The 25,180-nt window shown below is 43.4% G+C and overlaps 1 protein-coding gene across 7 annotated transcripts in view; it reads left to right on the top strand.

Annotated features, from left to right (window-relative positions):
- Positions 1-25,180, top strand: part of TTC28 (tetratricopeptide repeat domain 28) — a 581,747-nt gene that overhangs the window by 496,074 nt on the left and 60,493 nt on the right. For all 7 annotated transcript variants that reach the window (XM_044930639.2, XM_006054175.4, XM_006054176.4 and 4 more), the window contains one exon: positions 745-910. In XM_044930639.2, coding sequence (XP_044786574.1) covers positions 745-910 — 166 coding nt within the window. The remainder of the gene's footprint in view (positions 1-744; positions 911-25,180) is intronic.

The raw sequence follows: 25,180 nt of genomic DNA on the forward strand, positions 1-25,180 counted from the left end.
TCTTTCTGTTTCTCTTTGCTCTTAATTAGACTCTGAAGCTTTCACTGGGGCTTTAATCCAATCAGAGAGGACCAGCATTTTCTAGGGCTGACACACCTCATTACCATTTAAGAATATGTCCTGTGTTTATTGCCAGAAAACCACTGCAGACTGCCTTTGATTTCATACAGCCATCGTTTTTTGCTCCTTTAATCCATTAATGACCATTGACCAGTTGGTCTTATTTAAAGATGGTTTAAAATGTTTTTATCTGGCCTTAATGCTGTGTATTTATTTTGCTTTGCTTTTGTGAAACGAAAGGTCTATATTTGGCTAGTTACAGTTTTTGTCAGGAGTGCGTCTTCTGGGGAGAATATACCTTTGGCATGTTCACGCACCATTCCTCAAAGGGAACTTTCCCTGGTTGCTGCTTCTGAGATGCATCTGTTTTAAAATACGTGAACTGATGTGAACGAGTCATCAGCCCCAGAGCTTCTGAATATGTGTCATCAAAAGCAAAAGCCCTGTCTTGAATTCCCTGTTTTCGTGCACCAGCCCTGATAGTGAAAATTGTAAAAATGGTACCGACCAGAATTCTGAAAGACCTAGATTTTAGGATTTCTTCCCGTGGTTTGGAGGACAGCATGCTCGTCGTCTTTGACCTCTTGGTCACATAGCTTTGACCTTGTTGCCCCCTGCCCTCCACCTTCCCTTCCCCTTATACCCCAGGCAGGTATAACGTTGGCTGTGCCTGTCTTATTTCAGGAATTCTGAAGTTTCATGAACACTACCTGGGAGACAACGCAGTGGAAAACTCCAGTGACCTCCAGACGGGCAGCAGCACAGCCCTTCCCACAGCCACGAGCTCGGCCCTGGAGCAGCACATTGCCAGCGTGCGGGAGGTCCTGGGCGTGGAGTCCTACTACTCGAGGTGAGGAGCGCGGTGCTCCTGGGCCTGCCTTCAGATACGAGGGCTTTCGTTTGTTTTTTCTTTTATAAACATCCTACTTGAAGAAATCTGAAATTCATACACTTGTGCTCAGTCTATTCACAGTTACTGCAGCAGAAGCAAATATGTGTCTCTGGAGTACAAACCCCTTAGCAGAATGTCTTTATTCTTTTCAGTAATTTCCTTTCAGACAGGGAAGGGCCTCATCAGACATGCCCATTTTCTAAGATGGGTTTGTAGAATGTTTAAACATAAACATGACTTTGAATTTAACATATTAGCTAATTAAAATTGAGATGCTTTTTTGGTTATAAACAGATTAATAATGAGTTTGTACTACAACTGAACGCCTGTTTGAGAATTTATCACCAGTGACAGGATCTGTGCGTTGGGGGGCTGAGGTGAAGACGTTGAACTTCCAATATCAAGGATAGGGAAGAAAAGTGCTGTTTTTTGCAAATATTGTAGAAGTTATATACTCATGGAAATGTTTAATCATAATTGACTATATATAGAAATATATATATATAAAATATACATTTTATATATAGAAAGTAATTTCCAGAAGGACCCTGTTTCTCGGAAGATGGAAGGAAGAGAGTCCCTGAGAGCTGGGTCATAGCCAGATCTCCCAGACGTCTCAGTCCTCCGTCCTGTGATTAACAAATGTTGAGAAGATCTGTGTCAGAGAATCTGCTGTGTGAACTGGTGTCAGGTCCAGGGACATCTGCTTTTCTCTTGAATGATTTCATTTATAATCATGAAAATCCTAAGATATGGCAGTGATTTCTATAGAGATAGGCGCTTAACTCAGACTCCCGAGTGTATGGTAGTCATTGCCAGCAGCTGGGTTGATCTTTGGGTGTTTATCAAGTCTGAGATGAGCTCTTAGAGAGAAAATAACCACTGGAAAATGGATTGTCAAGGCCGGAAGGGGCCCTGGTGGTCATCAAGGCCAACTCATTATTTGACGGAAGCCGGCACGAAATGGGACTTGCTGACAGCGAGTTAGTGTCAGAGCTGGGATCAAAACAGTCTCAGTCTCAGCCACACTCCCAGGCCAGTACTGGTTCTGTTTTTAATTATCAAAATTAATATCATACTTGAGACAATAGCCGAAGCATGTAAGAATGTCATCTCTAGCTTCTGTGTGTGGGAAGCATGAGCAGGCGTCAGCCATATGCGCACTCTGTCGCTCTGTTTCTCCCCCGGCTGCCGAGCATCTTGGAGCATTCCTGTCTTTAACGCTGGCACGTGGGGTGGTGACCACAGGGGCTTCGCAGAGTGGGAACCCCTCGAACTTGGATGTAAGGCTACTCCCCGAGATTCAACTATAAATGACCGTAAAATAGATTAGGCCAGGGTACACAGAGCTGCTTTAGCAGACAGAAAGGTGCTTAGACCAGTCTGATTAACCTGTAACCCAGTCAAAGGTATTGCATATCCAAAGCAAGTGTGAGAGGGGGAAGGGTTGGTCAGCATTACAAACACAGAAAAGGGACCATAAGTAGGGCAAACTTCAGCCATGCCCATTTCTGATCTTGTGCACAGGGAGAGAGAATCTTGGCAAAAGGACTCTAGGTCCTGTGGGAAGGCTATTCTCGTCGTAGTGTACAGGCAGTCATTATGTACTCCTTTTCCCTGCCCTTCCACACTTATTTGAGTGCCTACTATGTGCTGCATCCGTTGGAGATCCGGCAGAGTGGTCAAGGTGGCAGGCATAGCTCCTGCTCTGAGGGGAAATGAAAAAAAATAATAATAGAGCAGATATGGTCTTTTAATGAAAATTGCTGTAAACACTTAAAATTGCAGGGGGTAGTGAAAATGTGTAAGCAGTGGGGAAACCCACACTGGGAGTTGCAGAGGGGTCTTGAGGAAGGTGTGTTTGATCTGAGTGCAGAAGGATGACGAGAAATAAACTAGATGAAGGCCACTGCAGGCAGGATGCACAGGGTCTGCAGTGACCCTCAGCGGAGAGACCTCTCAGGTGATCCTGCCTCCCTGATGCTTTTTGTCAGACTTTCTGATGATCATTTGGTGTCTCATGACATCTACTTGCAGATATAACGTGTACATAACAAACTGGCATACTGATTTGTACAACTCTATGACCTCGGTTGGTGGAAGTGAGCTCCATGAGGCCAAAGATTCTTTGAGTACATTTATAGCATGAGGTTTTCAAGCTTGTAGGGCCACACTCCAGAGCTTGAACTGAGATGAGATCATGGGGGGACCCGCGTGTGCAGCACCTGCTGTCTGAACCCCTGTGCATGCAGAGGTGGTTTCTGTGTGCACCGTTCTTGCTGCAGCCAGGACATCGAAGTCCATACCAGCCACTGAGAGGACTCAGCCTGTGCGAACGTACAGCCTTCTCTTATCTCAGTTTTCCTGGACCTAGGTTGAAATTCATCCTGAGAAGGAGAGGGTTACCCTTTGACTTAGCAGCACCCCCTTGTTGGACACCATAGTTTAAGTCCAAATGCTTGTGCCTGAGCAGTTCTTTTACAAGATACTGGAGGGTGACTAAGTTTGCTTCCTGGTGCCTTTTGATTTAGAAAAATGACTTTGAGGTTATAGTTCAGCCCTTCATCAATGGCAGGGAGAGAGGAAAACACTGTAACTTGCTTCTGTTTCCCGCATTAACCTTTTCCTCTCTGCCTGGGACAGAAAGTTCACAAGTCAGGGTGCCTCCTCAGGGGTCTCCAGGATGTTGGCTGGCTTGATGCTCAGCATCAGTCTGGGGGGGGCTGCCCTCAGTAGCTTCAATCCCGGTTTGAACACCCAGAAGTGAGGGTCTTTCCTGTTGCTTTGAACTTGTCTTATTAGAAATTCGTTCATCTTTTGTGACCTCAAACTCAGGTTCTTAATTATGATATTAAAATTGAATACTTTGTTGGCATGGTTTGAATTTACTAAAATGGAGTTTTTGTGAGACTGGTTTCTGCCTCACAGTTTCAAGAAAGCATTTCAAGTGACAGATAAATTATTTCTCATCTATAAAATGAGTAAATATTTTTAAACTGTGGATATAGTAGACAGTCTCATACCCTAGGAGTATAAATTGGTTTAGCTGTTCTAAAAATATTGGATTGGCCAAAAAGTTTGTCCTTCTGCTTTTCCTGTAGGTAGTCTAATCTCCCTTTAGAGCCCTGTTTAAAGCTTGTGCTGTTTCCATCAGGAACATCCAGTCCCTGTAAGTCTAACTCAGGTCTCTGCTATTCTCCATGGTCGCTAACAATCGCACCTACTTCAGTCTTCCTTGTTCCGTAGTCACCTGGGTTGTGTCTTCCCAAGGAGTTGGCGATGCCATGGAGAGCAGGTGCGGTGTTCTCTCTGAATTCTCACTGTCTAACACAGTGCCTCGCCCAGACTGGGACGTCAGTGACTTTGAAATTTAGTCACCAGAAGGTGCGCTGTGAGCACTCTCTGCTCATGCTGGGCTGGCTCACCAATTCCCTTTTTCCAGTGGATGTAAAGTGCACAGTGTGCCCCTAGAAACTGAGTCTCCGCGCCTGGGGGGACACCTTCATTCAATCACCCAGTCTGGTCATGATATCCTTGTTATTCTGCAGACCATTTTTGTTCTCCTTAATGGCATCTTGCTGCTGAAAGGAAGCACATTGCTACAAAGGAGTTTCTGAAAATGGATTTAAAATAAAAGACCTGCTTTTTTTAAGTGTTTAATAAGAACTTCCAGTCACTTCCTCCCAGATCAAAAGAGGCATAGATTGAAACCACTGTACAGAACATGAACCTCCCATAAGGGAGCTGTTATGAATTTCAAAGCACATCTTCAGCTTTTAATTCTGATCTTTAGCTAGAGCCTTGCTGCTTCCTGGGCACCTGGGACAGTGCAGTGGCACTTTGTGGGTGCTAAGCTGACAGGTTAGAATACTAGCAGGGCCATGTTCAGTGGTAGATCTGATCTGGTCTTACCCAGGGTCTTTAAATAAATTGCAGTTGTAGACTGCACTTGTAATAGGGTAAATATTCCTTCATTAAATGAATATGAAATCTTGATATACTATAGCTGCTACTGTTTTTTTCTTTTGGTGCTTTTCTATATTTCTGAATTTTCTATAGTGAAAGTTATTTTTATAATCAAATGTATTTTCTTATTTCAAAACACTGGTAAATTTAGAGTGCATCAGTTCATAAATGCTGATACCTCTAGTTGATTCTAGCCTGATAACAAGGGACAAATGTTAACAAAACTGACAATCCCAAGTGCTGGAGGAGATGTGGGTCCACAGGATATCTTATATGTGGCTTGGGGAAGTAGATTGGCATGACCACATCAGAAGATGGTTTATCATCACCTTCTGAGCCAAGTAGTTGCTTACCTTTTGACCCAGGCACATAATATAATATATGTGTAATATCCAAGAGAGGATCTTGTACATGAGTGGGAATCTTCAGAGTCACACTGCAAGCAATAGCAAAATTCTGGAAATACAGGCCATCGGTGAGAGAAATGATGAGTAAATAGTGCTGCAGTTAGCCCCCAAGTGGAATATTGGGCAGCAAACAAAAGAGATGAGTCATAGTGAACCTCTTATTAAATAAGTTAAGTAAATTGGAGAAATATTATGCGAAAAAGTAGGTCCCAAAAATACTACCTATAGCATGACATCTTTATTGATAGAGTTAAAACAACTGAAATCAAAATATGCTTTTAGGAATAAAGCAGTCAGTTCAGTCGCTCAGTCATGTCTGACTCTTTGTGACCCCATGGACTGCAGCACGCCAGGCTTCCGTCCATCACCAACTCCCAGAGCTTGCTCAAACTCGGTGATGCCATGCAACGGTCTCATCCTCTGTCGTCCCCTTCTCCTCATGCCTTCAATCTTTCCGAGCATCAGGGTCTTTTCCAGTGAGTCAGTTCTTCATATCAGGTGGCCAAAGCATTGGAGTTTCAGATTTAGCATCAGTCCTTCCAATGAATATTCAGGACTGATTTCCTATAGGATAGACTGGTTGGATCTCCTTGCAGTTCAAGGGACTCTCAAGAGTCTTCTCCAACACCACAGTTCAAAAGCATCAATTCTTCGGCGTTCAGCTTTCTTCACAGTCCAACTCTCACATCCATACATGACCACTGGAAAAACAGCCATAGCTTTGACTAGATGGACCTTTGTCAGCAAAGTAATCTCTCTGCTTTTTAATACACTGTCTAGGTTTGTCATAGCTTTTCTTCCAAGGAGCAAGCATCTTTTAATTTCATGGCTTCAGTCACCATCTGCAGTGATTTTGGAGCCCAAGAAAATAAAGTCTGTCACTGTTTCCATTATTCCCCATCTATTTGCCATGAAGTGATAGGACCAGATGCCATGATCTTCGTTTTTTGAATGTTTAGTTTTTTCACTCTCCTCTTTCACTCTCATTAAGAGGCTCTTTAGTTCCTCTTCACTTTCTGCCATAGGTGTGGTGTTATCTGCATATCTGAGGTTATTGATATTTTTCCCTGCAGTCTTGAGTCCAGCTTGTGCTTCATCCAGCCTGGCATTTCGCTGATGTACTCTGCATATAAGTTAAATAAGCAGGGTAACAATAAACAGCCTTGACCTACTCCTTTCCCAGTTTGGAACCAATCCATTGTTCCATGTCTGGTTCTAACTGTTGCTTCTTGACCTGCATACAGATTTTTCAGGAGGCAGGTAAGGTGGTCTGGTATTCTCATCTCTTGAAGAATTCTCCACAGTTTGTTGTGATCCACACAAAGGCTTCCGTGTAGTCATTGAAGCAGAAGTAGATTTTTTCTGTAATTCTCTTGCTTTTTCTATGGTCCAGCGGAATATAGCTAGAGGCAGTAAAACTTCTGTGGAATGGACAGGCAGGGAGTGATGGCCGTGGGCTTGGGGGTGGGACTTGCCTCAGACTGGGGAGGGGGTGGGCTCTTTGGGAGGTAGCAGATGATTAGCTGTAAATTGCTCTCTAGCTGTTTGGGCTGGTGGGTTTATGAGTACTTATGACTTTATTAAAAATTAGTGAATAAATATGTGAAAACAGGCTGCTCATGGATCAACAATGAACCAAAGATTATGATTAATTCAGTCCCAAAGAGATTCCCACCCCCCATCTCTGCTAAAAGAGGGGGAAAAAACCCAGAGCTTTTTAAACAAGTGAATTGCAAAAGCAAGATTGCAACTAGAACATATTTAATTGATGAAAACGGATACTTGATAGACTGATTTAAACTACTTCTATCTGTCCTTTTAAGCAAGTAAGCAGTGGTCATTGCTTCATTGTTGGCTTATTTTAAATTACAGTGAGCCTTTGAAAGTTTAGGGCTTCTCTTGTGGCTCACATGGTAAAGAGTCTGCCTGCAATGTGGGAGACCTGGTTCGATCCCTGAGTTGGGAAGATGCCCTAGAGAAGAGAAAGGCTACCCACTCCAGAGTTCTGGCCAGGAGAATTCCATGGACTCTATAGCCTCTTGATGAAAGTGAAAGAGGAGAGTGAAAAAGTTGGCTTAAAGCTCAACATTCAGAAAACTAAGATCTTGGCATCCGGTCCCATCACTTCATGGCAAATAGATGTGGAAACAGTGAAAACAGTGGCTGACTTTATTTTTGGGGGGTCCAAAATCACTGCAGATGGTGATTATAGCCATGAAATTAAAAGACGCTTACCCCTTGGAAGGAAAGTTATGACTAACCTAGACAGCATATTAAAAAGCAGACACATTATTTTGTTAACAAAGGTCTGTCTAGTCAAGGCTATGGTTTTTCCAGTGGTCATGTATGAATGTGAGAGTTGGACTATAAAGAAAGCTGAGCGCAGAATAATTGATGCTTTTGAACTGTGGTGTTGTAAGACTCTTGAGAGTCCCTTGAACTGCAGGGAGATCCAGCCAGTCCATCCTAAAGGAGATCAGTCCTGGGTGTTCACTGGAAGGACTGATGTTGAAGCTGAAACTCCAATACTTTGGCCATCTGATGTGAAGAGCTGACTCATTTGAAAAGACCCTGATGCTGGGAAAGATTGAGGGCAGGAGGAGAAGGGGAACGACAGAGGATGAGATGGTTGGATGGCATCACCGACTCGTGCACATGAGTTTGGGTAGGCTCCAGGAGTTGGTGGTGGACAGGGAGGCCTGGTATGCTGTGGTTCATGAGGTCGCAAAGAGTTGGACATGACTGAGCAACTGAACTGAACTGATAGTCCATGGGGTTGCAAAGAGTCGGACACGACTGAGCGACTTTCAGTTTGAAAGTTTAAGGCTTTCTTCATGATATTTTCTAATTCTGGCAAATTGCTAATCAAGGCTGACCTCCCAATTAATCCAGACTAGTAAAGCTTTATTTTGCAAATCAAATATTTTTTCTTATCCCAAATTTTTTCCCAGAATTCTATGAAGTAAAAGTGGATATAATATTTGGGGACATTTATTTTATCCCTTAAAGAGTTTCCAACTTCATTCTAAATTAGGGCAGTGCCATTTTGAAAATATTTTATGAGCATGTAGCCCAGTTTGTGCCAAAGCTGATCCTGAGCTTGGAAATGCATGCATGAATAATAGCCGGAATTCTTGGGCTTACAGTAGCTGCCAGTGTGGAGCATGCAACAAATGTGTGAATTATTAATCCACCATATGTGAAACACTATGGAAAAGGTCTAAACCAGAAAAAGACCATGCCTCAGTTTGCCCCTCAGGGGTCAAGGCAGTGGTTCAGGAGGTTTCCTCAGGGGTGACATTTGAGCTAGGCCTGAAGCAGCTCGGAGAAGGCAATGGCAACCCACTCCAGTACTCTTGCCTGTAGAATCCCATGGACGGAGGAGCCTGGTAGGCTACGGTCCATGGGGTCACGAAGAGTCGGACACAACTGAGCAACTTCACTTTCACTTTTCATTTTCATGCATTGGAGAAGGAAACGGCAACTCACTCCAGTATTCTTGCCTGGAGAATCCCAGGGACAAAGGAGTCTGTTGGGCTGCCATCTGTGGGGTTGCACAGAGTCACAACTTAGCAGCAGCAGCAGCAGCAGCTGAAGCATGAGGCGGAGAGGTCATTCTTAGCAGAGGAAGTCCCTCACCCGCAGAAGAAGTCCCTCACCCGTGGGACCTGGAGCAAGGGAAGGGCCCAGGCCTTCAGCTGGTGAGTGGTCATTGCAAGAGGAGGACCCCTGTCCTGTGTTGCAGGAAATGTCATCCCTACGTCCCAGTGCTCGGCTGCTGCCTTCAGAGGCTCGCCTCTTTCCTATAAGATCTGAAGTCAAGCTCCCTTTCTGATAGGGTGGGCTTGCCGGGCTGAATCTCTTATGTCCTGTCTTCTTGTGACAAGGCTCATTCCAAAGGGCGGGCTTTATCTCTGAGGTGACTCACACAGGCTCAGCTACATCTGAGGAGAAAAAATAAAATAAAAACAACATGATGCCAGGTTAGGGATTAGAGCACTTGAAGAGACACAGCTGCAGAAATGAGTGGAACATGCTGTAGATTCTGGTCTTATGCCCCGGATTCCTAAAGTTGGATTCCTTCCAGAAGGCTGAATACGAAATGAGTACAGAAGGCCCTGGTAAGCTTCTTAGTGTAAGTCAGCAGCTTAGCAAGAAGGATAAGTGTAGTTGGTCTTTTTGTATGACCTTTGAAATAGCCTAAATTGAATCTCCTCTTGTATTTCTCATGCAATTTTCTAAAAGCAGAATTCTTGAAATTGCTCAATATGGGTTTTACCATTATTCATAGGAAGAATAATCTGGTGAATAGTAGAATCAGCCTAAGGACAAAAAAGCAGCAGCAGTGATGCAAGGCACACCACTTGTGCCAGTCATTGTGCCAGGGTGGGGTCCCCCGGCCTGGAGCTATGACAGGCCCGGACTTCCCTGGACCAGGGGCCGACATGCCTGTACCAGGGCCACAGGGCAAGGGCGACTCTGGTAGGTGTCCTGGGGCCCGGGCAGGGGCAGTGCTGGACACCAGACACTTCTTTTATGTCTCATCCCAGATCCTTTGTTCATGGTCCCAAAGCTTGGAGTGGCATTTCTGTTAGAACACGGGCTGGAGGAGAGGGGTGAGGCAAATCCACCGACCAGTCCAGTCAGTGCTTCCCTCTCAGGCCCACATCAGCCTTGGCTGGCTGTTGCCATAACCAACTTTGTAAAAATTCTTTGAACTAATCAAATCTCAATATCTCTGACTTTGTATATCCTGCCCTTTGCCCCAATAAAATTCCCTGGTCTTTTCTTTCTGATTGATTCTCTGCAGCTTTATCTAACAATCAATATTTAAGACATTTAATATATAACTCTTGACTTATCTTGCTTTGGGAAAATAACCTCAGTGTAGCCACCAAGTTCCTCTTTGGAATGGCTAAAATAGGTATTGTTTTCATCTCATTTGTACTTTTACGGTTTGAGCACAGTGGTAAGGAGGCCCTGAAGAGGTGCTGTCCTTAGGGGAGCGCACTTGACTGTCAGACCACAGCTCACACTGTGCTGGTGGGGTTTTCCTCTGGTAATGCATGGAGCACCTCAGCATTTCAGAGACGTGTACCACAGACATGTTCCTTGCCCTGGGTCTGCAGGTCCACTGGGGTGGTTCTGCTTTAGCCAGCCTGTTGGGCTTAGGTCTCTGTGTCTTATTTTTTCTGTGATCAGACAGCACTCTTCTCAGAGCAGAAGCCAGGATCACAGGAGTCTAAGCAAAACCATCAGGCTCACCGCTTGCTCACATCCCATTGGCTATAGCAAGACATGTATGCCGTGGGACACGGACAGGACAGGAGTCTCTCCTGCATGATCATGTGCTGAACAGGAGCTCAGACTCCCACCCGCAGCGCCCCTGCAGATGGTCAGAGACGTGATGATCTTTGTTCAGGCTTCCTGCTTCTGTTACCTTTAGTATCTTTCATGGACCACTTTCTGCTTCTCTCTCTCCCCCTCAACGCAGCACATACCCTGGTGTGAGCCAAGCTCTGCAAGCCCTCCTCCGTCTTCTCTGATGGCTTCTCATCTTCCTCTTGCTCCAAAACTATGGGCGTTTCCCCATGCTCACATCTGATTATTGGACTTTCCCTTGGAAAGGTCGCCTTCCTCAGGGACACAGATGTGCATGCTTGCCCAGTGTCTCACTTGATTTCTAGGCTTGACCTTACCCCTGTATACAAGCAGGTCCCATGGAAATGTCCTCAGGCTTCCCACATCCAAAGTCAAACCTCTTCTCAGGTGGTACCCAATCAGGTTCACCTGTATTTCCAGCTTTCCCACCCTGGGCTCGCTCTTATAAGAATACGTCCGCGTGACCAGTCTGGCCTCCCTGGCTCCTGCCTCCTTCTCCTGCTTCAGTTCCCTTGGCCCTCTGCTGCCTGAGGAGTTTCCCCAAAGCTCCACTGTCATCTGACGGCTCCCACACACATCATAACGCACAGAGAATGCTGGTGGCCGAGGAGCACCTGGAGTGACTGGGTCAGCAGGCCCCGTTGTTCCATATGGCTTGTCTCACTCCAGTGCCTGGAGTCAACCCTCTGTTCCAACAGGGGTCAGGTTCCCCCACCCCCTGCCACCCCCCCCCCTCCCACCTCCACATCGTGCACATTCTCCTGGGTTTGCATTTACTTTCTTCTTCTGCCAGCGTGGGATCCCCTGGAGTCCTAACCCCTGGGGCATTGCTTTTCCTGGAAGTCTTAAGCACACATTGAAGGCAGGATTTGCTTACACAGGTGGCTAGAAGTCAGAGTGGGGCAGGGGGTATTAAGGAGAGAGGACAAAGTAGGGGATACCTGCTGGGAGCTGACCACCCATGCTTCCCCCCTTCTTTACCTACCAACCAGGATTTAGAAAAGTCTGGGCATGTGGTACATAGAAGTCTCATGTATACTCATTGGGTAGCTAAAATCAAGTAGGACAGACTGGCTCAGTCCCAATAGTATTGTCCCTGAATGGCTGGACAGTGACCAGGTCTAGTGATTGTGTCTTATCTCTGCAGTCCCAGCTCTTAACAGTGCCTGGTACTTAAGAGGCCCTCAGTGAGTGTTCACTGGATGAGTGGATGAGGAAAGGAGGGAAAGAACTACTCAGGGCTAGGAGGACTCCTTCCTTTGACCATGAGGTCAGTATGGCATCATTGATGTGGCAAAGCATGACACAGGTGGGAACACGTTTTATAGTTATTTCCCATATTGCTCTAGTCTTTTCTTCCCACTTCCACCCCCATGAAGTACCATGAAAGCACAATTTTCAACACTCAAAGAGGTGGACCTAGATCAGATAATTAGTGCAGACCTTGAACTTACATCCACATTACAAAACTTGGCCCCTAGGCCAGCACATGAAATTCTTCTGAGTCTTAGTAACACATTAAACTTGTTAAGGCTTCAAAAGTAATGAGATGTTTTTTCCTGGCTTTTGGTGGACTTATGCTAATACAGTGAGGAGTCACTGCTAATAAGCAAGGAGGAGCAGAATGATTTAAGGATCTGTCACCTCCAAAAACACACTGTCCCATGGAGACAAAGTTATCGTTGTAAATTGTCTTTTCCTTTATTCCTGTGCGAGCTGCTCATCCCCTGTTAATTAGAGACATCAAGAAACAACACTTCATTCTGGCATCCCTTCTAAAAGCATCTTGCTTTTAGGAGGGATGGCGTCCCTTCCCATCTCTGGAGTCAGCCCATAGCTGTCCTGCCCTCATCCCCTCCCTGCCTCCACTCCAGGGCCTCCTGTGAGCCTGCCGCTGATCCTGGCTCCAGTGCTTTTTCTGTGTCCTCATCTCCAGCCTCGCAGGTGGATCAAGCAACAGTGGATGCTTCCACCTAAAACTGGAGGTTGGATGGACACGTGTCCGTGAGACACGGCTCAGATAGAGCTGTGGGGTGGGGATAACTTGCAGATCTGACTGTAAGTTAACATATACAGGTACTGGTTTAGACCGATGGGGCTGACAGTGCATGTGTCACGTATTGATTACCACCTCAAGATTGGAGACGGTCTCTCTTGAGAAGATTAAATGGAAAGACAGAGTGATACACAACATTGATTTTCTTTCTTTAGACCAGCCACTCCAGACTTGCGTGCCACATCCCTGCAGAGAACGAAGACATCTCTTTGGGGTTTCCAAAAAGCTATTTGTTAGGTCTGGGTTGTTTTAGTGTTGGGTTTTCACTGTTTCCTTCTATCTAGGCACCTTGTATGTTTCATTTTGGGGTGTTCTAATCACAGTATTATTTATTGTATGGAGTTCATTTTGTAGTGTCTGTCTCACTGGACTAGAAGTCCATCGAGGGTGAGGATTGGGTCTGCGTGGTTTGCCATCAGTACAGTACCTGGAACATGGTTGACTCTCAGAAAATAGTAATTGAATGACTAAATGAAGTGGGCCTACCTTTCTTTCCCCCATACAAACATTGTCAATTCATAGTTACCGTAATGGGCTTCCCTTGTGGCTCAGCAGGTAAAGAATCCCTCTGCAATGCAGGAGAACTGGATTTGATCCCTGGGTTGGGAAGATCCCCTGGAGAAGGGAAAGGCTACCCACTCCTGTTATGTTAAGTTATGTTATTGCTGAAGCTAGGAAAGTTTCCCTTCAATGTTAGAGTTGATCTGGCTACATACAAGGGAAAAAATTTCCAAAGAAGGACACAGATTGAGCAAACTGAATTAATACCAGAGTGAAATGAGGGTGTTAGGGGGAAGATGGGAGGGAGTGTGTATGTGTACAAACTTTCTTTCAATTAAGTGTAAGCTAATGTGGTGTTGGAGAAGACTCTTGAGAGTCCCTTGGACTGCAAGGAGATCCAACCAGTCCATCCTAAAGGAGATCAGTCCTGGGTGTTCATTGGAAGGACTGATGCTGAAGCTGAAACTCCAATACTTTGGCCACCTCATGCGAAGAGTTGACTCATTGGAAAAGACCCTGATGCTGGGAGGGATTGGGGGCAGGAGGAGAAGGGGACAACAGAGGATGAGATGGTTGGATGGCATCACCGACTTGATGGACATGAGTTTGGGTAGGCTCCAGGAGTTGGTGATGGACAGGGAGGCCTGGCGTGCTGCAATTCATGGGGATGCAAAGAGTCGGACACGACTGAGCGACTGAACTGAACTGAATGTGTTAGTTTTGTTTGTTTTGTTTGTTTTAATCTGCTGCCTCCTACTTTATTTCAGTGTTGACTTTTAAATTCTGGAGAGAAAACTCACCAGAGTTTGTAGTGAATGCAGATTATGGTATTTTTGAATGATGGAAATGGCTAAGTTTAGAAGGATAAAGAATTAGAGATGGGAGAAAGTTACAAAGAGGAAAAAAGCTATTTATCTAACTTATCTTTGAAAATGAGTCAAATAGGCAAGAGAATCCAGGTTCTATAAAATACAAGGCATTTCAGTTTCTCATGGCAGGTAGGATTTTTTTAGTATATGTGTACAGCTTCGATTTCATCTTACACTACTAAATAGTATTAACAAACCAAGATACGTAAAATGCCTTCCTGGGGGCTCTGTTTAACACTCATATTTTAACTCTGACTCTCTATTAGAACCTCTCAACTTGCTTCTTTCAGGGAAGAAGAGAGAAATGGCCTTCACAACCCTTTCCTTGTGCCAGACACAGGCGTCCATACTCGCTCACTGTGATGTCCTCTGAGGTGGTGATTGTGGTTCCATTTTACATAGCAGGAAGCCCAGAGAAACTCAGAGTTACTCAAGGAATTGTCAGGGGTTCACAGCTAGTTAAATGGTAGAACTGGATGTGGGCTTAAGAAAGGGTTTCTCAAAAGCAAAGAGTGCTATGCCTTCTGGGGCTCTAGAATTGCATTTTCAAATGGTTTTGTTTGAGGATGAGAAAAAGACAGAAAGTTACTCATTCAGCGCCGTTCCAGACGTTTGCTGTCCCTTTGGGGAATTTAGTACAGTTGTCTGCTCCCCTTCTGGCAACTTCCATTGAGTCTCCAAGTACTGGGTATTCTCCAGTCTCAGCAGTAAAATGGAGGAAAGAGCACTGCAGGAAAATATACAAGATGAAAAAGTAGAGAAATATTCTGTCACAGGGCAATCTAACACATCATTTAAACAGTCTTACCAAGGTGAATTTGAGAGCACGGATCATGGTTTCTCATTGAAAAATAAAAGTCCTTTGGCTTAAAGAATATCTTCAAAAAATAAATCCTTCATTACCCAAGGTATTTCTTGAAATGAAAAGAGTACATATCAAGCCATATCATGAAAGAAATAATTCAGCAGTCCTTGAGAATTTACCCAGTTTCCATTCAAACATTAAAGTGATCGTTTAATCTTACATACAATTCCCTGAACTCTCCCTAAATAATTGCTTTGGTGATTTTAGCTCAACCTTGAAACAGAGTTGAATCTGTTGTATATTTGACTTCATTTGAAAGAAAGAAACAGTTATAAGGACATAGAGACTTCAGAGGTTTAAACCCTTTATCCACAGGGACTAGGGGAGAGAAGTAAGTGTGTGCAAGCCCAGAATGCAATGAGGTATCAGCCCTGACAATAATAATACCACCTGTTCTATATGGGAACTTTAAATAACGTCTACCAGGCATCTTCACATATATTCATTCCTCAGTTAATCTTTACAGTAACCCTTGGTGACAGGTAACACAACTGTTAGGATCCCTCTTTTTGGGACAAGGAAGTTGAGCCTCAAAAACTGACTTACCCAAGATCACACAGCTAAAGGATAAAGTTGGAACTTGGACCCAGGCCTCCAGGTTCCCATCTACTGCCCTTTCCAACAGAGCCATTTGTCTCTCTCAAGAGGCAAGTGTTTACTGTGGATAAGCTTTCGTTAGATTTGCCAAGGCTCATGCCACGTCTCTCACTGTAGTGGTTTTCCTGTGTTTGAGACAGATGGGCATTGCCTGCGCTTGGTGTCAGTATTTATAGAGATGGAATTTGAGCTGTAATAATAAAGTTCTGAATTATTTTCTGTGTCGCACTAAGCCTTCAGATGAACTAAATTTCAGTCAGTAGTATATAAATAAACTGATCTACTTAATTTCTACATGGCTTGGGCATGTGGGTTCCAGAATAAATCTGAAGCTGCTTAAATCAAAGTGGGAAAAGAGACCGGCAGCAGGTTATTCCCTGGCAGTCTAATGATTACGACTCTGTATTTCCAGTGCAAAGGGGCACAGGTTCGATCCCTGATCTGGGAACTAAGATCCTGCAACCTATGTGGCGCTGCTAAGAAAGTAATAAATAAATAGGATGTCACTTAGTGCAATTCTACTCTAGTTAAAAGAACGGCTGTGAAGGGTTTGCAATGTAGTGTGGACGATGTTAGAAGCATTTTTCTGAGTAAGTTAGCCTTTCAAATAGAGTTTGAAATTTTTTAATTCATTTATTCATTCAGCAGCTATTTGCTTAATATCCCCATAAGGCCAGTTACTATACTGGGCCCCAAGAAAAGACATGGTTCCTGTTGGACACAACTGAGCAACTTCACACTCTCCTGTCCTTAGGCATTCACAGGCCAGTAGGTATGTGGGTGTCATGAATAAAGACACTCGAAAGCACAGATAAAAGTTTCACACAGGTCTAGCATTTATCTCGGAGAAGGCAATGGCACCCCACTCCAGTACTCTTGCCTGGAAAATCCCATGGACGGAGGATTCTGGAAGGCTGCAGTCCATGGGGTTGCTGAGGGTCAGACACGACTGACCAACTTCACTTTCACTTTTCACTTTCATGCATTGGAGAAGGAAATGGCAACCCAGTCCAGTGTTCTTGCCTGGAGAATCCCAGGGACGGGGGAGCCTGATGGGCTGCCATCTATGGGGTCGCACAGAGTTGGACATGACTGAAGTGACTTAGCAGCAGAAGTAGCAGCATTCATCTTACCTGTCCCTATGTTTTAAGATCTTTTATTTTCTTCAAGTTGGAATTTTCAGTATTTTGTATTACAATAGATAATGCAATCAGTCTCATCTCTGAGAAGTCCAGTTATTGAGACATTTATTCAGCAAATATTTGTCACATGTGTACTGTGTGTCTGGCTGTCTTCTGGGTACTGGGGTTGCAGAGATGAAACCAACAGCTTTCCTGTGGTAAGGAGCTCTCAGTCTAAAAGGAGAAAGATAAAAAACAAATGCATTCTGTTTGGATTTGCTGCTTATTGCTGTATAACCTTTGGCAGACACTTTAATCTCATGCAGTTTTTATAACAATAAAGTGATAATACCTGAAAAACAGGAGGAGAGAGCTGGGCACATTAGAAGCCTTCATGCAGCTGCTGCTGTCACTGATGAGAAAAGTGGGGGAGGCTCACAGAGGTCTTGGGAGCACTTGTGCCTCCAAGAGGGTTTAGTCAGGAGAGGCTTCCTAGAGGAGGAGGTGCAGTGAGTTTTTGCCAAGCCTGCAAGGCAGGGTGAACCCCATTTGGAGTGTGCAGCACAAGCTGAGGCTCGGGATGTGGGGCAGCTGCCTCCGGGGCGGAGAGGCAGGGAGGGCAGCGCAGTTGGAATGTCGAGTATAGGGAGAACTTTGACCCAAACACCCCTAGAAACAGGCTGGAAAGGTGCAAAGGGACCAGACGGTGTGTGGCCGTGGCTGGTGGTGTCCCCCCACAGCCAGGGCAGGAAGTTTGCATTTGAGAAAGACACACCGTCCCACTTGTCCAAGGAGAACTCAAGATCATTTTGCCCTGTGATCTCTGAGGCTCTTGGGTTAAATATTCTACATAGTCTGTTATTTTAGGAGTAAAGGGAACCGTTTAAAAACCTGCTGGACAGTTAAGTCATGTTGAGCATCTGCCTTCAACCAAGAAATACTGTACATAGAAGGGAGGAGGCTCACTTTCTAGTTCTAGAGAAAACCAGAAAATTAATATTCTGATTTGGTCCAGCAAATGTTGTAAGAACAAGTCAAGTATAAAATATGTGCATTTCCTAGTAATGTCTTTGTGTTGGCAGAAAATTACCTAGCTGGGATAAACGTTCAGGGAACAAGCAAGGTTTTAGCTGTGCATAGTCCAAACCAAAATCCCTTCTCTGTAAACCCAGGGCCAGGGCCTGAGTCCACGACAGCCTGCAATATGAAATGGTACCGAATGCTCTTCTTACCCTATTCTTTATTAGAATTAAAATTGAATATTTTTGTCATGGTATCAGTAAAAATAAATAAAAAGCAGTAGGAAGAAGGGAAGTCTGCCCTTCTGAAGGGCAGACGAGGCTGGGAGGCTTGAACTGTCTTTAAACACTGGAGCACAGCTGTCAAAGGAGCTCACTGGCCCTCAGTTTAACCAGAGAAAACATGTTTTATTAAATTATTTTGGCCTTATAGGGTGTTTTCTTAAATGAAAAATGATCACAGTTAGCATGCCTGACCCCTGTTGGCCTGATCATTTTATGAAGAATAATAATGTTCTATGGCAGAGCAGTCTGGAAAGAATGTCAGCTTGCCTTGGTCACAGATTCTCAGTGACCTCGGAGCATACACTAAGTCAGTGGAAGGCTAAGTACGTAGATTGTGAGCTGCGGCCGAGGAACCAGTACTTTCTTCGGCATCCATGGGTTTTCACTTCCTTCTTTGGAAGAATCTCGTCTTGGTGGGAAGCATAATTACCCTTGCATATGCCACTTTGGGAAGAGAACGTGTGTCCATAATCACTGAAAGGAAATACCCAGTGTGGTCAGAGTCCATCCTGGCTGGCCCCGTGAGGTTTAGCAGCTGCTGCCAAGTTGCTGTGCGAGGGGGTGGCCTGGCTGGAATACCAGAGGCGTTGTTGGTTTCTGGATGCAACAGAGAAGGCCACACATTCCTGTGTATAATGTATCAAAATGACGCATTGATAGCTCTCTTTAAACGTGTCTCCTATTCATCCACCGTTTACATTCTTACTTTAGTTTTTCAATCGGTAGTATTTGTAATTGGTATGAACTTTAAGGGTTCAAAGAGACAGTGGTGAACAGTCTCTCTCCCATCTCGCTTTCTCATGACCTAATTCTCCTTGGAGTTGGCCGGTATTCGTTTCCCGGGTACATTTCCAGAGAAAACCTCACCATTTACTTTTGACACGTCTGCCTCTTGCTTCTTGAGGGCACTGAAGGTGTTTCACAATAGTTGTGGGAAAACTACTTTACCACCTTCATTCTGAACATAGAGCTGATGTTGAGAGTATGAAGTTATTGGGCAGGGGTGTAATTAGGCCTGTTCAACAATAAAATATTTTACATGATACAGCATTGAAATATTTTTATCCCATGTCTCATTTTACTCTTATTATAATCTAGAAAACAGATAAGAGCAAGTATTATAGTATTATTATTTCCACTTTACAGTTCACAAAACTGAAGTGAAGAGAAAATCCGTGCCTTTCTTTGTCTTATCGCTGATCAGTGACAGTTAGATGCGAGAGGGTTCCCCTTGCGTCCAGGCTTCTGTCCAGTGTTGTAAGCCTGATTTTAGGGGAATTGATTTCCATTACTGTATATTCAGAGTTGTAATGGAATCTGCTATGATTTTAGAAATATTTTTGTCTCTTGCTTTCAATAAAATATTGGAACAAGCAATATTGTGAGGGCTTATTAAAGACCTATACTAAGAAAGCTGTCTCACTGTAACCAGTCTCTGAGCCTGCCTCTGTTTCAACATTGTCCTGGGTGCTTTAGGTATGCCATTTAATGCCTGGTGTTCACCTATTTTACATTTGAAGAAACAGAGGCACAGAGAGAGGAAGTAAATTGCCAGTGGATATGCAACTTGAAAGTAGTAGAACTGGCATTCAAATTCAGTATGTACCTATTTCTGCCAAGAAGTGCTGCCTCCCCAGATTAGATGGCCAGAGCATAAATGATTATTATTTTCATAACACAGATATTTTATTTATTTAAAATCCAGCAAATGCATATGGGTCCTGATTACTAGCAGTTATTAAAAGATGATAAAAATTCAACTGTCGAGCTCTATTTAAAATACCATAGAATATTAAAGATGTAAAAGCTTGCTTCCTGCTTTCAGGATGTTACCATCAATCTGAAGGCATCGAAATAACACAAATAAACTTCAGAACATAACATGATCATAAAACCACACTCGGAAACATGGAATCAGAGAGGTTTGAAGTTCGAGGGGCCCGGGAGGTTATTTAGAGACTCCATCCAAGCCTGAAGTCATCCTTTTCCCTCTGATTTGTGTGTCAGTGATACCATGAGCCTCCCAAGACACCAAACCCGCAGACATGGAGTTCGAGTACATTCCTTCCACTCCTTCATCTCCAGCCTTGCAAACTACGTTTAAAGTGGTCTCACTCCTGCACCCTTCCCTCATCCACAGGAAAAGTAATAAGACCACGTCAGTCCTTTATTTCCAGCCCTGCCAACTATGCTTCTCCTGGTTCATATCCTGTCAAATGTGTGCTGAAAATAGGACACCAAACCAGATTCCTGGACCCCAGTCTCTGTGCAGTCCAGGGCAACAGGCTCCCCGCTGGCACAAGATTCCCTCCTGAACCATGGCTGTCCTGCTGCTCCCTTGATGGAGGCTGCAGTGCCCCATTCCTGTGTAGTCCCCACCCCAGTTGTTACTCAGCCTTCTCACAGCTGTGCTGGTCTTGTCTCCTCCTCCTCATGGACCAGGTTCACATCCAGGATGCGAAGGAGTCTGTCCAAATGCCTTCCTACCACAGGGGCATGTGGTAGAAAGGGCCTTGGGCTGTGTCGTTTGTGTGGATGGGGAACTGGAGTCACTGTGGAGGGGGCGGGGTGGCGCCACAGGCAGCCGTGGACACTGCGCTTGCAGTGGTTCCGCTTCCGGTGGTTCCGCTTCCGGTGCGCAGAAGTTAGCTTCTCACACACAGCAGCTAAACTCACGGGGAAGAGAAGTAGCAAGTACCCAACGGTACTAGAGAGTGAACAGAAGCAGTCAGATTCTGGAGAGGAGTCACAGCATGCAAGAAATGAATGGCTTAGAGGACAGGTCCCATTTTTACAGCTTTTAGCCTAAGGTAAGACCGCAGTCTAAGCTGGTTTTAGAAAAGGCAGAGGAACCAGAGATCAAATTGCCAACATCTGCCGGATCATGGAAAAAGCAAGAGAGTTCCAGAAAAACATCTATTTCTGCTTTATTGACTATGCCAAAGCCTTTGACTGTGTGGATCACAATAAACTGTGGAAAATTCTGAAAGAGATGGGAATACCAGACCACCTGATCTGCCTCTTGAGAAATTTGTATGCAGGTCAGGAAGCAACAGTTAGAACTGGACATGGAACAACAGACTGGTTCCAAATAGGAAAAGGAGTTCGTCAAGGCTGTATATTGTCACCAGGTTTATTTAACTTATATGCAGAGTACATCATGAGAAACGCTGGACTGGGAGAAACACAAGTTGGAATCAAGATAGCTGGGAGAAATATCAATAACCTCAGATATGCAGATGACACCACCCTTATGGCAGAAAGTGAAGAGGAACTCAAAAGCCTCTTGATGAAAGTGAAAGAGGAGAGTGAAAAAGTTGGCTTAAAGCTCAACATTCAGAAAACGAAGATCATGGCATCCGGTCCCACCACTTCATGGGAAATAGATGGGGAAACAGTGGAAACAGTGTCAGACTTTATTTTTCTGGGCTCCAAAATCACTGCAGATGGTGACTGCAGCCATGAAATTAAAAGACGCTTACTCCTTGGAAGGAAAGTTATGACCAACCTAGATAGCATATTCAAAAGCAGAGACATTACTTTGCCAACAAAGGTCCATCTAGTCAAGGCTACGGTTTATCCTGTGGTCATGTATGGATGTGAGAGTTGGACTGTGAAGAAGGCTGAGCGCCGAAGAATTGATGCTTTTGAACTGTGGTGTTGGAGAAGACTCTTGAGAGTCCCATGGACTGCAAGGAGATCCAACCAGTCCATTCTGAAGGAGATCAGCCCTGGGATTTCTTTGGAAGGAATGATGCTAAAGCTGAAACTCCAGTACTCTGGCCACCTGATGCAAAGAGTTGACTCATTGGAAAAGACTCGGATGCTGGGAGGGATTGGGGGCAGGAGGAGAAGGGGACGACAGAGGATGAGATGGCTGGATGGCATCACTGATTCGATGGACGTGAGCCTGAGTGAACTCCGGGAGTTGGTGATGGACAGGGAGGCCTGGCATGCTGCGATTCATGGGGTCGCAAAGAGTCGGACACGACTGAGCGACTGATCTGATCTGAAGACCGCAGTCAGCAGCCATATTTGGCACTTAGAACTCCAGTAAAACATGACACTCTTCTGGTCTGAAGAAGCAGATGACCGTGCTCAGAGTGACTGCAGCCCGTGTATAAACTCTGCTTCATCTGTGGCTCACCTCTGAACTGCAGATGCACAGGGCAGATTCTAGCTAAAGGTAAAATTGAACTGAGATTTGAATTGCCACTCAGACGAAATTTTTCACTGGAATCCAATCAAGTGAATTTCCTGCAGAAAAAAAAGGAAAATCAGTACTCTTCAGAGGAATGTAACAGAATTCTCAGCATAACTTTCACAACACCCTGAATGCACTGAAAAAATTGTTGATGTTGACATACAAAGAACCAAAAAATATAATTCAGTTTTTAAGAGAAAAGATAGTCAACTGATATTAATCCTGAGTTGATTCAGATGTTGGAATTAACAAGGATTTCACAGCATTTATAATGATGTTAAATTAACTATGCTCACCATGAGAGAAAATAAAAACAGTAAATTTAAATGTATAAAATATATAAAAGTATATTTTCAAGTATATTTAAAATACACATATAAAGCAAAATAAAAAATATGAAAAAATTTAGCAGAGAGTGAGAAACTTTTTAAGAGAACACAATGGAAATTCTAAAACTGAAAAATACAGTATCTAAAATTTAAAATTCACTTGATGGACTTAATAACAGATTGGAGTTGACAAAAGAAAGAGTAAACTTGGATATAGATCAATAGAAAGTATCTAATCTTAAGAGAAGAGATAAAAAAGATTGGAGGAAAAAAAAGAATCCTCACAAATTTGTGGAACAATACCAAAAGATCTAATGTGTGTAATTAGGGTCCAAGAAAAAAAGGAGAGAGAGAATGAGGTAGAAAAAAATATTTGAAGAACATTCCCAAATTTGGTGAAAGACATAACATTTAAAAATTCAAGAATCTCAGAGATAACCCCAAGTAAAAATAAATAAGATATTTACTTTTGTAAATAAGAGAAAATTCTGAAAGCAGCTCAAATCAACACATTACATAGGAGGAGACAGTGGTTCGAGTGATGTGGATTTCTCATGCGAAAACATGAAGGTCAGAAGACACTAGGAATAATATCTTTAAAATGTTGACTGAAGAAATCATTGATCAGCAAAAAAAAAAAATTTTAAGAATGAAGGCAAAATAAATATATTTTCAGATTTTTTTTCAGAAGTTGAATATTGATAATCAGAAGACCTTTACTACAGGAAGTACTAAAAGAAATACTTCCGGTTGAAAGATTAATGCTTGATAGAAACTTGGATCTTCAGGAAAAAAGAAGAATGTCAGAAATGGAAAATAAATGGGTAAAAACAAGACCTAGTTTTCCCTTATTTTTTAAAAAGTGCATAAGATTATATAAAACAAACAAAGCCCATACTGTCCTATGGTATTTATAATGGAGATAGCTGAGATGCATATCACAATCATATAGTGAAAGCTGGAGGTGGCGTTAAATGGGCCCTTTGTGTGATACTTTGAAAGGTTAAGGACATACGTTCTAATCCCCAGACAACCACTGTACACAACAAATGTCCAGGCTAAAAAGCCAATATAAATTAAAATGGAATTCTAGAAAGCAGATAATCCCAAAGGTGGTAGGAAATGGGGAAAACCCCACAGGGGACAAACAAAATAATAAAACACTAGATTTTAATCCAGCGTATTAGTACTTTCATTAAATATTAAGGAATTAACTCCAACTAAAGGACAGGCACTGTCAAAATACATTTTTAGAAAAGCAGAACCAAAATATCTGCTGTTTATAAATAGGCTGAAAACAAATGCATGCAAAAGGTAAGCCTGAAGAAAGATGAAGTGCCTTCAATCAGGTAAAATAGACTTCAGCACAGAGTATTACCAAAGATAAAGAGGGACATTTCTTAATGATAAAAGGATCAATTGACCCAAAATACAGAAAAGTCAAATGTAATCATAATGACAAAGTTTCAAATTACATAAAACAAAATTTAATAAAATTAAAGGGAGAAATACACATTTCTGCAATCGTATTTGGCAATTTTAACACCACTTTTTATTGATAAACTATTAGAATTTGATAGAAAAATTAGAAAAAAACAAAAACCAAAAAAACAAGAAACATAGATGATACAAAAACACAAATCATCTTGACCTAATTATATTTGTAGAACACTGCATCCCCAGGCCTCCCCGATGGCTAGGCAGGGAAAGAATCTGCCTGCAATGCAGGAGACACAGGAGATGTAGGTTTGATCTCTCGGTCAGGAAGATCCCCTGGAGAAGGAAATGGCAACCCATTCCAGTATTCTTGCCTGAAAAAATCCCATGGACAGAGGAGCTTGGCGGGCTACAGTCCACGGGGTCACAAAGCATTGAACATGAATGAGTGACTAAGCGCACACACACATACATTCCCAAACTGAAGAATATAGGCATGTCTTATTTTATTACATCTTGCTTTATTACACTTCAAAGATAATTGTATTTTTTACAAATTGAAGAATTATGGCAACTCTGCATTGAGCAAGTCTGTTGGCATTATTTTTTCCAACAGCATTTGCACACTTTGTGTCTCTGTGTCACATTTGGGTAATTCTCAGCAATTTTTTTCATTATTATTTGTTGTATTAATCTGTGGTCAGAAGGCAATGGCACCCCACCCCAGTACTCTTGCCTGGAAAATCCCATGGACGGAGGAGCCTGGTAGGCTGCGGTCCATGGGGTCGCTAAGAGTCGGACACAACTGAGTGACTTCACTTTCCCTTTTCACTTTCATGCATTGGAGAAGGAAATGGCAACCCACCCCAGTGTTCTTGCCTGGAGAATCCCCGGGACGGGGGAGCCTGGTGGGCTGCTGTCTATGAGGTCGCACAGAGTCGGACACGACTGAAGCGACTTAGCAGCAGCAGCAGTGATCTTTAATGTCACTACTGGAACTGTTTTGAAGCACTGTCTTATTTTAAGAAATTGCCACAGTCATGGCAGTAACTACACCCTGAGCATTCAGCAGCCATTAACATCGAGGCAAGACCCTTTACCAGCAAAAAGATTACAACTCACTGAAGGCTCAGATAATGATTAGTATTTTTTAGCAATAAAATTTTTTTTTGCAATAAATTATTTTTTAA

The sequence above is a fragment of the Bubalus bubalis genome, chromosome 17, assembly GCF_019923935.1.
Source record: "Bubalus bubalis isolate 160015118507 breed Murrah chromosome 17, NDDB_SH_1, whole genome shotgun sequence".
NCBI classification, from domain to species: Eukaryota; Metazoa; Chordata; class Mammalia; order Artiodactyla; family Bovidae; genus Bubalus; species Bubalus bubalis.